Genomic DNA, 17603 nt, shown 5'->3' on the forward strand with positions numbered 1-17603 from the left:
AGTCAAAAATATTTAAGAAAATATTTGCAGATCCAACTACACTGAATCTAAGCCAGCCAGTCTACAGTTTCAGAGATATATGCAAGTCCCTTACATACTCTCTCCCAAAGGAGCTGCTGGAACAGCGCTGGCTATTTGAATCTTCATCAGTTGATCCAACAGCGTATTTTGGCATTTTTTAACAGGAAGATTTGGAAGATGATGACACAAAACCCAAAATAACTAACTTCAGGAGAAAAAGTGCACAGAAGAATCTGAAACCTCTTGTTGGGCAAAAGCTACAGTGACAGAGCCTGCCCCCCAATCCAGGGAGGGGTGGGGAGAGACCCAGCTGCAGTTTGGGTACAGGCTGCAGCTCACCCCAAAGCACTGTGCCTCAGAGCACAAAAGTAGGTGGCTGAGTCCTCCAGCTGGGAGCCGTCGATGTTCAGGGTGCTGTTCTTATCCTGGATATTCAGTGCGGCACTGAACCTTCCCTCATGCTTCAGAGTCGCTGAAGCTGTGTAAATCAGCATGACCAGGCTGCCCCCAGGCTTCTGTTGGAACCACTGTGCATATTGCACGCCCATAGAGGTTTTGCACTTCAGGGTGGCGTTTTTTCCCTCCTGGAGACTCAGGAAAGAAGGGCTCTGCTCCACCTCTGCCCCTTTGACCCCTGGATGGAAAGAAAACAACAGACACTAAGATCCCAACGGGCAGTCATCGATGCAGACTCTGAAATTGTAAAATAGCCCAAGAAAGACCATAAGTGTGGTGGACCCACTAGGAGCTCCATGTCAAACTGCCCACCTGGGAACCCAACTCACAGCAAACCTGGACCCACACAAGCCCCAGCAGAATGTCCCACTGTCTCATGATCTCTGGCCGTTTCTCAGGAGTCTTCACCCTCTCGAGGCTGTCAAGTCTTGGAGTCTGGCAATTACAGTCACCAACCACAATGAGTCCACCAGACTCACTGAGCACCAATCCCATCTGAGTCTGACATCATCTGAATAGGAAACCCCACCCACAGTCCCAGGAGACAGCAAGGCTCACCAAACTGTGGGAGCAAACAGCACAGGTGGGTGAGGGGCCCTATTCCCAATATATGAGGTGCTAAAGGTGTTCTTTTTTTCTTAAAACATTTCATTAAGATAAGTGTATGGCTTAGTGTGTGAGGAAGAAAGGATCATACTTCTCAAAAGAATCAGTGTTTCAACTAGGTTAACATTTGCATTGAAAAATAATGAAGATATGAAGCAGAACCTGGGAAGAATTATCTCATTTCTCAAATGGCTATTTTGGCCTAGAATTTAAAGATACAGTTATATGAAAATCTGATAAAGGGAGACTACTTGATATGTTGTATTGCATATTAACTACGAAAATATATTTTCTGAAAGCAGGAGAGTTCTAGAAATTCAGGACATCTAGTTACCCTCTGCATAGAAAATGATTCCAACAAGTGTTGGTGAAAATTAAGGTATGTCCACTCTAACTTTCCCCTGTCCTCTTCGCCCATCAAGTCCTGCACAGCTGATGTGGTCAAATCACACATAGCTATAAAATTATAATCTTTTCCCCTTCATCCTTCTATGTGTGTTTTTTTTAATCCCTTTTTCCTCTGTCTTCATTATTCTTATTCCTTCCTATCTCAGAGGAAAAGGTAGGATATTATTAGTGGTATTAGAATTATTTCCAAGTTCATAAATTTGGGAGTATTTTAGTCCTCAAAATTCTAAAAATTGAAAACAGCTAACAGTTCCAGGCTTGTTGACCTTCCAGGCTGTGTTCAGTGATATTACTCTTCCTGTAGCTCTGCTCAGTGGATCATACTCAGTGCAGATTTATACAGTCTCCAACGTTGTGAAGTGTACACAGAGTGGCAAAACTGGAAACCTGAGGTGAACTTCACAGACACACTGTCCCCTCTTACAGCCTTTGCAACCTGCACTTTGACTGACTCCCATGCTCCTGCTCCCTTCCCTGTTCACCAGCTGGGGCCATCAGGAAGCCTTTGTCTCCTACGGGCTACAGTGCCCCCTGCTGGCTGAAGCCATCAACTGACTAGTTCAGATGCACCAGCTCAGCAGCCACACAGCTCAGCCCCAAACCCCGGGTTTCCTGATAAGGAAAATCAGGTGATACGACAAGAAATTACAGAGTTTTACAGAGCCCATTTCTACTTTCAAAATGTCACTTGAGAGATAATATAGTTTCATCTATTAATGAATACTTAAGATATTGATTCTTTTATCTATAATGTAACACTGTAGAACAACGTTTTTGAACATCCTTTTTTTTAATTAACAGAATCACATGTTTCCATGAACAGAGATTGGGAAGGAGTGGATGGGTGAGCCACATGGATAGTAAGTGAAAAACAGTCCAGGCAGAAGGAAGAACATGGATATATACTCTGAGGAAGAATGTTGTGAGTTCATCTTTTAAATTGTGTTGGATGGACTTATTTAATCATTTTATTAAAGATCATTAGAACTTGAGTTCAACAGCTCATTTTATAAACTCTCTCTGAAATTACTGTCCTGATATCTAACTGATTTGTAGTTTGCTTCAATACCCATAGGTTATTCTAGACAGTAGAATAGTGAGAGAAAAAGTACTCCCAAGGAGAAAGGATGGTATATACAAGGGAAAATATGTTACAGAACACTGGAGGTTTAGGTATATGCATGTATGTATACATGTGTGTGAATAGAGACATGTAGATGCACAGATATACACATATACAGTGATATATAGATGCCCACATGAAATTTTCAATCATTGTTACTAGGTCTTATGCTCTGGACATTTGTATGATTTGTGAATTAACCACAGACTGGGAGACAAAAGATCAAAGACTGTGCTAGAGCCACAGTGGATCAAATACTCAGAGGCACTTGCAGCCAGGCCCCTTCTGCTGCTCGGTTTGCGCTCAGCTCCCCCTGCAGCTTCTGTCACTGTGTCACTCAGGGCACAGTAGTACACAGCCGAGTCTGACGCTTGCACTGAGGCTTTCTTCAAGTGGAAGGAATTAGGGCCTTTCTTGTAGGTGGCTTCAAAACCTCCTTTTTCATCCTTCTGATTGTCTTTCTGGGCTTTCAGCAGGAGCTCGAGACCTTTTCCAGGACACTGGACATACCAGAAAAGGGTGGGGTATCCTGTGGCTGAATAAGTACAGCTCACAGTCAGGGAGTCCCCTTCGGAGAGTGTCACTTGGCCTTCCTGCGTCACATTGTCTCCATGTGTTTGTCCTGGGAAAAATAAAAGACCATGAGTCATCCTGGACATAAGGCTCTTGGTAAAATTATGGTTCAAGATTTTGTTGACATAACATGGGGGAGGATACAAAATTTAGCAGGCATTTACTTACCAAGCACTAAGAGCACCACAGTCACTAAGCCTAGAGAAGAGTTCATCTCCAGAGTGTCACCTAAATGTTCTTGATTCTCAACAAGAAGGAGTGTTGCAGCCACAGTGAAATGATCCACCCAGGCGTGCATTTCTCTCAGGAAATATGTGAGCGCTGAGAAGCTGCGCCCCCTGGTGGACAGAGTCTGAAAAGGGCTGTGTGTTTCCTGGACTCCTCCCAAGTCCTGGCTTTATTAACCAGGCCCAAGTCAAGCTATGCCAGAGGCTTAGAACTCTGAATCCAAGCTAATCATCACTAATAATCAGGAAATACAAATCAAACCCTGAATGAGATACCACCTTAATCCCATTAGGGAGGGAGAGAGAGAAGGAAACAGAGAGAAAGACAAAGAAACAAAAATCCTCAAAAAATGATGATAAGATGTACAAAAACTAGACCCTTGTTCACTGCTCATGAGACCTGCAAGTGGCAGCTACTGGGAAAAGCAGGTGGTTAGTACTCAAAAATTAAAGAATTGCCATACGAATCACCAGTTACATTTGTGGGTATAAACCCCGAAGTTGAAGTAATATGAGTATATACTCAAAATGCTTAGAAGTTTGCCCATACTCACAGCATTACCACTTAAAATTGCAAAAAAAAAAAAAAAAAAGTTGAAAGCAACTCAAGGGTCTATCAACAAAGGTGGGACTACATGCAGCCTATTAAAGGCAGGAAATTCTTACAACATGGTTAAAAACATGAGAACATAATACTACATGAATCAAGCACAAATGAAAGATTTAACAAAATATATGGTTTTTTTTCCTGTTAGTATGTCTTATGTGAGTTTAATGTTCAGACCCATACAGAGAAGCAAAGAAGATACAGAAGAATTCTACCTCTCCTAGATAACATGTTCAATAACTAATTATTGTATAAATTGATAAAAAAACTCAAGAATTAAGCATATTTTGGTTAAATTTTTTAGTCTATTCTGACTCTCCTTACTCAACGTGTCTAACTCAATCCAAACCAAATGAAAGATTTTTATGTGATTATCCTTGTTTTTGAATGTTTGATCAACGTTCTGTATATGTACAAATAAGCTAATGATTTAGGAATAAAGGTGTTATTAATGACTGATAATTCTGAGCATAGTCTCTAAACCTGAGAGCTACTGTCTTAGAATGAGTGTTTTCCATCTCACCTTACACCTGTGAGGACACAGACAAAACCATGTCATGTCTGTAATGAGTCCCCTGCCTGGCTCCCATGGAAGGCAGAGGTTGGGTAAACCTCCCCCAACATGCCTCTCACCTGGGCTCACCCAGGGCACAGAACTACACTGCAGAGTCCTCCCACTCTGGGGCTGATGACAAGGCTGATGGACTTGCTGGTCTTCTGGAAACCCAGTGAGGAGACGTCTGTTGCATTTTGCTGGTTAGAGAATCCTGGTGAATAAGGACAGTCATGTCCTGATGGCCAGACATCTTGCTCCAGAGTAAGGTATGACTCCCAGAACTGGTGTCATAGATGACCTCAAGTCACAGCTTCTCTCTCCTGCTCTGACATTGCTGTTGGGTTGCAGTCACCATCTGGGCAATTCTGCCTCCTGGAGAGGAAAAGGCAGAATCAGGGATTTAGGAATAAGTAATGTGGACAGCCTGCTACTCTGTTCCCGGGTACCAGCCACACAGACCTCTACCCCAAGTCCTCAGGTCATGGAGAGGGCACATTCCCACACTGGCCACCCCTCCCTGCCCACAGGAACGCCAAGGCCACCTCCAGAAGCCTGGGCAGCAGTGCGTTTCAGTTCTTCCAGCAGACAGGAAGGAGCGTGCCCTTCCTCAGTGTCGGCTCTGCACTATGAGGTGAGCCCGCCAGGTGAGGGTGGGTTTGCTGGTTTGTGCGGCTGCCCCAGAGCAGAATTAGGCCCGGCAGGTTAGCGGGGTTGTGTCAGTTTCCCTGTGTGTGGAGTCCCTCCCGCCCAGATTGCCTGGATGAACCAACTCAATTGAAAACAGTACAGGTGAAAATATATCTGTGGTGGCCCTCCCTGGTGGCTCAGCGCGCTGAAGCTCAGCACTGCAAGCAGCCACAGTCACTCCATTGAGAGTTCGAGCACGCCCAGGAGCTGACCCACATGGCACAGCAGACCTCTCCTCACCTGCCCACTGCTCCCCTCAACAGAACCCCTTCATCCATCTACCTGTTCTTCTCCCCACTCTGTCTCTGAAAACCCCAACCACCCCCTGCACCTCTGGCCTGTACCCCAGTTTTGTATGCATAAATAAATGAATCTTTAAAATATACATATGTGATATTTTTAAAAAGACAAAAACATAAAAGAACAAGGATTATAAGAAATTAGGGATGGGGACCCTCCCTGGTGGCGCAGCGGGTTAAAGCACAGCACAAAGAAGCTAAAGCCACTTCCGCATGAGTTTGATTCCTGCCTGCCCCGGAGGTGACCACATGGCGCAGCAGACCTCTCCTGACCCGCCCGCTGCTCCCCTCAGCAGTGTACTTCGTCGATCTGCCTGTTCTGCTCCCTGCTCTGTCTCTGGTGACTCCTCTCACCCTCCGCATCTCTGCCCTGTACCCCAGTTCTGCACGAATAAATAAATAAATCTTTAAAAAAAAAAAGAAATTAAGGATGGAAGAAAGTGTGGCTAAAAATGACAGAACAAGAGAGTTCTTGGAAGCAGAGAAAATCCATTCAGGTGTTGATGGTTATCTGATCTTCCACATATTTTAAATATATAATACACACTTGAGTATATAAATGTTAATAGTAAAAATTCAAATAAAACTGAACAAAGAGTCATTTTTCTCTACGATTTTATAACAAACAGTAATACCTCTGAAAAATAAAATACTTGATGTGGTTTCTATTTTTTGACAGGACACCACCAAAATGCATTTATTATTTTCTCATCTTGGACAAGAAAATCACCAGCATTGCCACCTTACATAAACAAAATGACTTTTTTTTATAAAGTCATGTGCCAGTTCCTGAAAATTATGAATGTTGGCTTATTTGGAAAATCAGATATATATGATTAAGACAGTGATCCTGAGATAGGAAGTTTATCCTCAAGCAATCACACACATACTTTTCGGAGGAGGTGATGGGAGATTTGGTGACTGAAAAAGAAAGCAATGTAGAGTTTGGGAGTGTTGCAACCACAAGCTGAGAAATGGCAGAAGCAAGGAAAGCTTCAGTGAAAAAATCAAATCCTAATTATACTACAATATATAAAAACAGTAAACCAATATCAACTAAAACAGTAAACCAATATCAATATATAAAAACAGTAAACCAATATCAACTAAAAATATCAACTATGTGGGTGTCATTTACTTGTTCAAGTTCATGTTGTAGATATATTTATATTTAATATGTAGTATTTTGTAATCATGAAAAATATGCAGTGTTTTAAAGACAAAAGTTAAAAGGCTCAATGCTGTGATAGTGTCAGTAAGGATTTGTGGATAAGAGCAGAGTCTTAATAGCAAATGTAAAATTAACTTTAACGTCTGAATCTCAAAAAAAGCATCACCAAAACCCTATAAGAATCCACTCACAAAAATAAGTGAGCAAACCATTCTAACCCTTCTGGATCATTCTGAGCTGACCTTATCGCGTGCTCTGACGTCTAATACACTAGTTCCCCCGGCAGACAAACACCGCAGAGGCTGGGCTTGGCGGGAGGGCGGGGCGAGGGGAGGCTGCGCGCACTTTCAGTGCGGGCTGCGGGTGCCGGGGCTGCACTGTGCCCGCTGCGCAGAAGTACACGGCCGAGTCTCCCACCTGCGCGGCTGGGATGAGCAGCGAGAGCAGTTGCGCTTTTGTATCCAATAAGACAGTGTATCTAGGTCCTTTATTATCACTTCTAGGTGAACGAATGTATATAATGAGCTGGAGACCTTTTCCAGGTTCTTGCTTGTACCAGGGGAAGTAATCTGAGGCGCTGTCTGAATAGGTGCAGTTGAGGACAGCGCTGCTCCCCTCCTGGACGCTCAGGGTGGAAAGCTTCTGCTCCACTTTCTCGCCCTGGCTGAGCCCTAAGGAGAAAGAAAGTCAGAGAAAGGTTTCTCAGGTCAGACCGCCCCAGGATCTAGTTTTCTTTTCAGTAGTAACCACGTAGAACTAAATGAAGCCTCTAAGCCATTCACCCTCTTAGTTTGCTAACGACTATCCTTGAATATATGTGTTCCCCGTAATCCCTCGGCTCACAGTCGGTCTGCAGCCACAGGAACGCCACCAGAGCGCGAGTGGACGTCTTCATGGTCCCCCAGGAGCAACCACGCGCTGCCACCTCCACCAACAGCTGCTTCTACCACCAGACAGTCCTGTCTTCTCCAAAGGATCGTAGAGGTTTCCTCACATGAGCTACCCTGCCAATTACAGAAGGGCTCACTCCCCTGTGAGTCTGTGGTTCCAGAACCCACTGACAGGAGCACTCCCGCCTGCCCCCCCAATCCCACAGTGCCCACAGCGCAGGGGAGCACTGCCATCTAGTGGGCACGTGCTCAGCCGCTGGAGTCTGGTGGAAAGGTGACAGGGACTGTGAGGGGCTCAGGCACACAAAGACAGCAAAGGTCAACTGAACTAGGTCAAGGATCAGACACTAAATGCACAGTATGACCGTGAAAGTCAGGGGTTGTGTCTCTGCACACTACTCAGTCATTGTGGATAAGTGGAAAGAGATGGGTGCTGTTGGTATTTAGCCAATGCTGGGCTTGGTTTTCATGTTTCAATAAGGAAGGCACCAGAACTCAGTCTTAAAGAAAGAGAAATTAATGTTTGCCTTTCGTCTAATCAACTACCCTCATTTTCTGCTATTGAGAAAAACTTTCAAAAACTACATGTAAGCCAAAGGCCAGAGAAAGAGTTAAGACCACTCAATATTTCAAGTGCCTGTTACCTTAGACTCTGTTCTGCTCATGAACTTGCTGTTTTCAGAGCATGTTCAATACCAAGATGTAGCATCTTCCTTCAATAAAGGTGATTTGTAATAAGACATAAGCAATCATATCTCAGTGACAAGGGGTCAAGAGATAACACAGTGGATTATTGAATTTTTATTAGGAAATAGTTGGACTCACAGAGTTTAGATTTGAAATGAGATGTCTGACATGCTTTAAGGAATCTATTCCAATATGATGGGTCTTATATTCTACAAAATATTGAAAGAAAGTAGAAATTTTCTTAGAAGAGTAGATAAACTCATGTATAAAACATAACGCTACATAACTTTTACAGTCGCTCTTCTTTTTTTAAGATTTTTCTTAATGCATTCAAGAACAAGGGTACAGTCCAGGGGTGCAGGGATGGGGGACAGGAGGACTCACCAGACATGGTGGAGAACAGAACTGGAGGACTGACCAAAAAATACTGCTGAGGGGAGCAGCAGCAGACAGATCTGTTTGCCATGTGGGTCAGCTCCCTGGCTGGGGCTGGCTCTCTTACTGCAGTGGCTACAGGTAGCCTCACAGTGCCAGGCTCTACCCTCTGAGCCACCAGGGAGGGTCCCTACAATTGCTCTTCTGATATCAAAGAGAAAACATGTCCTTAAATAAATGACTGACGCCCATCTTTAGTGAAAATTCCTTGCCTGTCCAGTGGTCATTGCCAGCTCAATGCCAGATACTATTGTTCTTCTTCCAAACTCCTCTATAATGTGCCTCCCCCAAAATATTGGTAATATTACTCAGTAGCACAAACTCCAGAATCATTTCCATCTGCCAAAAACCCTTTCTTGTCTACCTTAATGTAATTGGTAATTTCTGAGTAACTTGTTCGAAAATAAACAGGCAGTCTAAATAATTCCTGTGTCTGCCACAGAATAGCACAAATCTGTAACTGACCCCCAAAGAACAGTTCATGACACATGATCCCTGGAAACCAAGACTCCCTCATTTCCAGTAGAGGAATCTTCTTTCCTGTCATTTCTACTCACTGGCCCTTTGGAGCTGTGAAGAATAAATATAACCCCTCACTCACATTTCATACCCTAAAGACTTAAGGGTGATGAGAATCACAAACCAACATACACACCAGTGTTTAAAATATTAATTTTGTGTATTTATATTTATCTAAGACTTATCTATTCTACAGATCTTCCTCTCAACCAACCTCCATGGGATAAAATTCTCATGGAATTTCCCATTTTCATCAGGCAAAGTTTTTTCTACTTAGAGTGATGCTTTGGGTCTGCATTTGCCCTTTCAAGTTTTTGTATCATGGTCAATTGAATGTTATAATTGGAATATTCTGTGCTCAGCACAGTGTTCCATGTACTAACTTCAGCACAGGTAGAGCAGGCCCTGAGCAAAAGCTACTGTCTCGTGATTATTTCAGGAATATTGTGGCTCATCACCCAAAGGTCTTGAGCTGGAAAGTCCCTTCTAGAACTTCCACAGACTGCCAGCTGCATTAGGACAATGCTCCCCTTAGTCTTTCATTCCAGGATCATTTTTATAACAATGTATTCCTGATGCTCAATATTCATATGAATATCTTGCCTTCAAGAGATGTGTACCTGGGAAATAAATATTTTTACTAAGTCTAAGAAATGCCAAAACTCTGTACAGTGAGTGTTGAGCACAGCTCCAGCACCATGGGTGATGAACTGGCAATAAAATATAAATCTCTCTTCAAAACTATTTTCATACATGAAAAATAGGATATATAATGCTAACAATATAACTTTACAGATTGCAAAAAGAAAATTGGGGGATCACATTTTTTAAGGAACTTTTATTTTTTACATCATTCCTCATTTTGTGCCTTTTTCCATCTCAGTTCTAATCCCTGTGGCTTCCCACCACCACTTCACCCTTGTGCCATCAGCATAGTCCCCTGTACCTTTCCCACCCCATTTTTGGTCCCATTCCCCACCCCACCCCCATAAAATGTCTCTGGTATATAGTTGTTCATTGTTTTTTATTTTTTCTTTATTACAATTGCTTTTGTATTTTTCTTTTCCCTAGTCCCTTATGCTCCTGCTATGAGTGAAACCATCCAGTATTTTCTTTATCTTTCTGACTTATTTCACTAAGCATGATCCCTTCCAGCTCCATCCATGTAACTGCAAAAGGCATGCATTTATCTTTTTGATTGCTGAGTAGTATTCCATTGTGTATATATTTCACATCTTTTTAATCCAGTCGTCTAGTTTTGGGAATTTCGGTTGACTCCATGTCTTCCCTATTGTAAAAAGAGCAACAATAAGCATGGGGGAGTAGATGTCCTTTTAAAACAATATATTTTATATATATTTATATCTTTGGGTAGATACCTAGGAGTGGGATTGCTGGGTCATATGGAAGCTCCATTTCTAGTAGTCTGAGAAACCTCCAAACAGCTTTCCACAGTGATTGTAATAGTTTGTATTCCCACCAGCAGTGTAGGAGAGTTTCTTTTTCACCACATCCTGGCCAACATTTGTTGTTGCTAGTGTTTTTGATATGTGCCATTCTCACTGGTATGAGGTGGTACCTCATTGTGGTTTTAATTTACATTTCCCTGATTATGAGGGATGTTGAACATCTTTTCACAACACCTGTTGGCCATTTGCAATTCCTCTTTGTATAGGTGTCTTTTAAGTTCTTCTGCCTATTTCTTGACTGGGTTGTTTGCTTTGTTTTTGTTGATTCAAATGAGCTCTTTGTGTATCTTCATGATCAGTCCCTTATCCACTGTATGGAGTGCACAGACATTTTCCCATTCAGTAGGGTGTCTCTTTGTCTTGGTTGATGTTTCTTTTGCTGTGCAGAAGCTTTTCAGTTTCATGTAGTCCCATGTGTTTATCTTTTCCTTCATTCTCTTTGCTTTGGGTAAAGAGTCTTTTAAAATGTCGTTGAAATGTCTTGTAGTGTTTTACCTATATTTTCTTCTATAAATTTTAAGGTTTCAGGTCTTGTGCCCAAATCTTTTCTCCTTTTTGAGTTGATTTTCATGCATGGTGTGAGGTAATGGTCTAGTTCACTCTTTTGCTTAGGTGAGGACAATTTTCCCAGAACCATTTGTCAATCAAATTGTCTTTGTCCCATTGAATATTTTTATAATAATAATTGGGGATTTTTGCTAGAGGGCTATCTTGACAATAGTAAGATTTCTCTGGGTTGCTTTTGCAGAATATCAAATTTTAAATGTTAGTAACTTTATATCAACCAATATAACTGAAGAGTAATTGGTACCATTGGTAAATGCAAGATTGCAAACAGAACATTTGATATTTAAGATATTAGGTTGATGGCCCCAACACCAGAATTCTTAAGAATATTACATATGCTATGGCAACATTGCATAAATATCCACTAAATTAGTTTGAAATAAAAGAAAATCTACCCTGAGCTGTCTCTGGTCAAACAATGTTCCTACAGATGATTTAACTCTTCAAACCAGTTTCATGTGAGAATTCAATTTTAAATGTAAACATGTACATTGACATTTCAGTGCTTCTGACATTTATGTAATTTGTGTTGAGTGTATGACAAGTAAAATGTTGCTTCATGATCTATGTACATTTTATCCCTGCTTTCACATACAAGGAAAATTAAATTATCAGTGCACTAATATTTTGTTTTAAATTCCTTCAAAGTTCACATGAAATGCTGATTTCCACTTATGCCATTAACTTTCTTTTCTATTTCTAAATCTACAGATATTTACTTTCAAATATTGTAGCTACTTCTAAAACCAGAATTTCTAATCTTTGGAGAATTCTAATTTCTCTCAAAAATTTTATTTCAACGTTCATGTGTACAACATTATTCATAATAATTATATAAACAGGCCATTCATGCCCTCTCCTTTCGACCTTGCAGAGACACAAACATGCCCCCCATCCCAGAAAGGGGTGGGGCTGAGGCCCAGCTGCAGTTTGGGTGCAGGCTGCAGCTCACCCCTGAGCACTGTGCCTCCCCGCACACAGGTAGGTGGCTGAGTCCTCCAGCTGGGAGCCCGCGATGTACAGGGTGCTGTACTTATCCTTATCCTCAGTGTGCAGTGCGGCACTTAACCTTCCCTCCTGCTTTGGAGTCACTGAAGTTATGTAAAACAAGGTGACCGGGCTGCCCCTGGGTTTCTGTCGGAACCACTGCACATAGCTCACGGTGTTAGGAAATTTGCAACTCAGGGTGGTGTTTTCTCCCTCCTGGAGATTCAAGACTGAAGGATTCTGCTCCACCTGCAGTCCTCTCACACCTGGGTGGGATGAAAAGAACAGACATTATAATCCCACGGGAAGTCACTGGATGCAGACTCTGAGCTTGTAAAATAGCCCAAGAAACACCATGAGCATGGAAGAATGCTAGGAGCTCCCTGTCAGTGTCCCTTCTTTTTCAAACTGTCAGCTGTGGTGCCTTCCCCAACCCCAAATCTGGTAAGGCCCCAACTCACAGATAATTTGGACCCAAAGAAGCCCCAACAGAGCATCCCAGTGTCTCATGATCTCACTCTTGTTGCTGGGGTACCTACACCCGTGCTCTGGAGGCTCTGAGTTCTGGCAATTACAGTTAACAAGTTCCACCAGATTCACTGAGCACCAATCCCATCTGAGTCTGTCATCGCCTCAACAGGAAACCCCACCCACAGTCCCAGGGGACTGCAAGACTCACCAAACTGTGGAAGCAAACAGCACAGGTGGGTGAGGGGCCCTATTCCCAATATGGTATAAAGGTTATAAAGGTGTTCTCTGTTTTCTTAAAACACACTTCATTGAAGAAACATGTATAGGTTAGTGAGGAGAGAGGATCATACTGCTGAACACAGTAAGTGTCTCAACTGGGTTAACATTTGCATTGAAAACTAATGAAGCCTTTGAAGCAGAGTCTGGGGAGACTGCCCCCACTTCCCAATTCTATATTGTCCTAAATAATAAAGATTCAGTTCTAGGAAAATTCTGTCAGGGAGATTCTCTGATATGTTGCATTGTGTGCTAAAGAAGAAAATACATTTCCCAAAAATCAGGAGCTTTCTAGAAGTTCAGTAGATATGTTACATTCTGCATACAAAATGACTCCCACAGTCATTGGTTAAAAATTAAGAAAAAATTGGTAAAAATTAAGATATATGTATACTAATTTCCCATCTCCTCTTCTCCTACAGTCCTGACCTGCACAGCTGATTCTGGTCAGGAAGCACATTGCTGTCAAACTGTAATCCTCTACCTTTCCTGCTTCTATTGGTGTTTCTTTTCTTTTTTCTTGTTTTATCCCTTCTTCTACTGTTGCTGTTAGTCTTATTCCTTTCTCTTCCAGTGGAAGTAGATGAAAAGTTAGACTATTTGATATTTAATACTACTAGAATTATTTCCAAGTTCTTGGATTTTTTGTTCTTTTATAAAAATTTTTTTCATTGAAAACAGCTAATGGGGTGGTGTTCTGTTGACCTTCCAGGTTCACCTGCCCAGTGTTGTTCTTGTTCCTGTACTTAGTCAGAGAATCAGTCTCATCACAAATTTATGGAGTCTGGGCTCCAGCATTATGAGGTGTACACAGAGTGGCAAAACTGGAAACCTGAGGTGAACTTCACAGACACACTTGTCCCCTCTTACAGCCTTTGCGACCTGCACTTTGACTGACTCCCATGCTCCTGCTCCCTTCCCTGTTCACCAGCTGGGGCCATCAGGAAGCCTTTGTCTCCTACGGGCTACAGTGCCCCCTGCTGGCTGAAGCCATCAACTGACTAGTTCATGAATACTTAAGATGTTGATTCTTTTATCTATAATGTAACACTGCAGAACAATCTTCTTGAACATTCTTTTTTTATTAACAGAACCACGTTCCACGTTTCCAGAAACAGTGATTGGGAAGAAGTATATGGATGAGCCACATGGATAATAAGTGAAAAACAGTCCAGGCAGAAGGAAGAAAACTCTGAGAAAGAATGCTGTGAGTTCATCTTCTGACTATTGTGTTGGATGGACTTAATCACTTCATTAAAGATCATTAGAACTTGAATTCTACAGCTCATTTGATAAACTCTCTCTGAAATTGCTGTCCTGATATCTAACTGGTATGTAGTTTGCCGCAAGCAGTCACGTAGGTAATTCTAGAGAGTAAAATAGTGAAAGAAAAAGAGAAGAAGTATGTCCAAGGAGAAATAGTGGTATATACCCAGGAAAAAATGTCATAGAGCATTGGCTATTTAGGTATATGTATGCATGCATGCATGTCTGTGTGTATGTGTGTACACACACACATGTAGATGCACATAAACACCTATATGGAGACACCCATATATAATGTAAAGATAGTTCCCTTTAGGTCAGAAGTCCAATATATTTTCTATTTCAGCAAACAGAAAAGGGAAATTTTTATCAATGCAACAGAACACAAACCACAAAATGGGATTTCGGGGGAGGAGTAGAGCACAGAGAGCAACAACAGAACATTAGAATTGAGCCCAAATGTATTAATCACAACTTAATCATTAATTCAAATCTGCTTAGTATATAAGACATACCAGATTTTAAGTTTTTATTGGCAAAATTGGTGGGTTGTTAAACAGCATATTGAATGCTAGAAATGTATTTTTTTAATAAAAGGATTAAAGATACAGCTCTTGGTTAAAGTTGTTTAAAAAGCACCATGGTAATTGTCTATATAACTTGACTGTGCTAGGGGATGAACAGAGAGTTGACAAAATATCACTTGAGGGCATGTCAGTCTAGGTGTCCTTAGTGTGGGTTAGTGTTTGACTCACAAGTCTAATTCACCCTCATAAATCCCATCTACTCAGGTCAAAAAAGCAGATAATCAATCAAAAAGGCAGAGAAAGGGTAAATTCTTCCTCTACTGATAGTGAAATTTCCATCTTATCCTGCCTTCAACCATCACCACTCTCAGTTCTCAGATCCATCAGCTCAAACAGCCTTAAGGCATAAGCTTACCATTCCCAAGTATTTTTATTCTGACTTAATTACATCATCATCCATCTCTATATTCATAGATCAAGACCTTAAAATTTTTCTAGATGCACACACACATAAACACACACACAAAATTAAATTTATTACATGAATTGATCCATGTGAAAATAGCAGCCAAGAAGTACTATTTTCAACCTGAAAATCAATAAATTATAAGAATTTTAAATATATATGTATCCAATATCAGAGCACCTCAATAGAGAAAGCAAACATTAGCAGAACCAGAAAAAGAAATAGAAAGCAATGTAATCAAAGTAGGACATTTCAATGCCCCACAGACGATCAGCAAGGAAACACAACACTTGTATAAAATATAGAACAAATGGAATTAATAGGCATATAAAGAATATTGCACTCAATAGCAACAGAGTACACGTTCTTCTCAAATACACACAGATCTTTACAAATCACCACACATTAGGTCATAAAAGAGCATTAACTAATTTAAGAAGACTGGTATCATATCAACTCTTTTCTTTCCACAGTGGGATGAAAATAGACATAAATAGCAGAGAGCAATCTGGAAAATTCACAAATATGTTTAAATTATACAACACAAACTTGAACAACCAATGAGTCACAGAAGAAATTAAGAAGAAAATTAGAAAATATCTCAGGCCAAATGAACACAAAAATTTATCATACTATTTCTATGAAACATAAAATGTAGCAAATGCAGTGCTAAGAGGAAAGTTAATGGTCATAAACACCTACACTAAAAAAGATTCCCCAATAACAACCTAATTAACAACTCAAGGAACTAGAAAAAGAACAAGCTAAGCCTAGGACTTAGAAAGGGAGAATGAAAATAATTAGAAGAAAATAATAAGGCAATGGAGAAATCAATAAGTTAAGCATTGTCTTTTGAAAAGAAAACATAGAAGAAAAGTGTTATGGCATTGATTTGACAGTGATGATAGATATAACACCATACATATAGGAAACAGAAGCAAAATGTTGGCACTACATCAAACTAAAAATGTTCTCCACAATCAAGGAAAAAATCAATAGCACTGGACTCTCCCTGGTGGCACAGCAGGTTAAAGCACAGCACTAAGAAGCTAAAGCCACTTCAGCATGAGTTCAATCGCCAGCCCCCCCCCCCCAGGTGATCCACATGGCGCAGCAAACCTCTCCTGACCCGCCTGCTGCTCCCCTCAGCAGTGTACTTTGTCAGTCGGCCTGTTCTGCTCCCCACTCTCTCTGGTGAATCCTCTCACTGCCCCTGCACCTCTGGCCTGCACCCCAGTTCTGTATGCATAAATAAATAAATCTTGAAAAAAAAATCAATGGCACTGAAAGTCAAACTATAGAACAAGAGAACAAATTGCAAACCACATATATGGAAAAGAGATAATATCAAAATAAACTTGCAAGGGATCACCACACTAAAAACAAAATAAAATAATGAATTGATTTTAAAAAGAGAGATGATGATAAGAATAAACAATAGTCCAAAGAACATACAAAATATTGTGAATAAATCTCAATAACATTAACTACCAGGGAAATGTCACACCTGTCAGGATGACCATTATCAAAAACAAGACACAAGTATTGTCATAGTCACTGAAAGCGATCTCACTTGAGTTCTTATTGGTAAAAAGCCTATGTATGTAACTTGATATGTGTACGTGGTCAGGCTGAAAAAAAAAGGCCATTGTTCATTATTTAGACAAGAGTCCATTCTTCAATTATGCTTTTCACTCCTCTGTTTCAACTTGAATATCAGCCACATCCAATATCTGATGGACCAAAAAAAGAAACAAGGAAAAATAATATGTTTTCAATGTTCAGCTTCCATACAAGATTCTGTTTTCTCCTTCCTTCTCCCCCACTCCTATTTTAATTAGAAACCAGAACCTCTGAGACTTGACCCACCTAGCATCTCTCCTCCATTAATCTTTCAGAAAGATTAATGGAGAGGTAAAGTCTGCTACACTTTACCTCTCTAGAAGTATGACAAAACATATCAATGTCTTCCATATTTGGCCTCGAGCCAAGAGAAATGCAAAGACGAACAAGACACTTTATGTTTGTCTGGTTTTCTTTTCCAATTACCTTGATGATGTGTGAGGAACTCTATTTCATCTGGTTTTTTGGCAATTTTATTATGAAATGAACAGTGAGATATGAGGAATAATTACTTCTAGTTATGCTCTGGACTTTTGTATGATTTGTGAATTAACCACAGACTGGGAGACAAAAGATCAAAGACTGTGCTAGAGCCACAGTGGATCAAATACTCAGAGGCACTTGCAGCCAGGCCCCTTCTGCTGCTCGGTTTGCGCTCAGCTCCCCCTGCAGCTTCTGTCACTGTG

The 17603-nt window shown here is 41.0% G+C and overlaps 1 protein-coding gene and 2 gene segments (V, D, J or C); all 3 read right to left on the bottom strand.

Annotated features, from left to right (window-relative positions):
* Window positions 1-356: 356 nt before the first annotated feature.
* On the bottom strand, window positions 357-3410 carry LOC101632544. The segment is given in 3 exon segments: window positions 357-655; window positions 2883-3236; window positions 3356-3410. Coding segments are annotated over 3 exon segments (699 nt in total).
* A 3594-nt stretch (window positions 3411-7004) lies between these two features.
* LOC101632773 lies at window positions 7005-7629 on the bottom strand. The segment is given in 2 exon segments: window positions 7005-7405; window positions 7578-7629. Coding segments are annotated over 2 exon segments (453 nt in total).
* Window positions 7630-12249: 4620 nt separating this feature from the next.
* Window positions 12250-17603, bottom strand: part of LOC101633225 — a 25063-nt gene continuing 19709 nt past the window's right edge. Inside the window, exon 5 of the mRNA XM_012733999.1 lies at window positions 12250-12554. Coding sequence (XP_012589453.1) covers window positions 12250-12554 — 305 coding nt within the window. The remainder of the gene's footprint in view (window positions 12555-17603) is intronic.

Source organism: Condylura cristata, unplaced genomic scaffold, assembly GCF_000260355.1.
Source record: "Condylura cristata isolate star-nosed mole 26May11 unplaced genomic scaffold, ConCri1.0 scaffold00045, whole genome shotgun sequence".
NCBI lineage: Eukaryota > Metazoa > Chordata > Mammalia > Eulipotyphla > Talpidae > Condylura > Condylura cristata.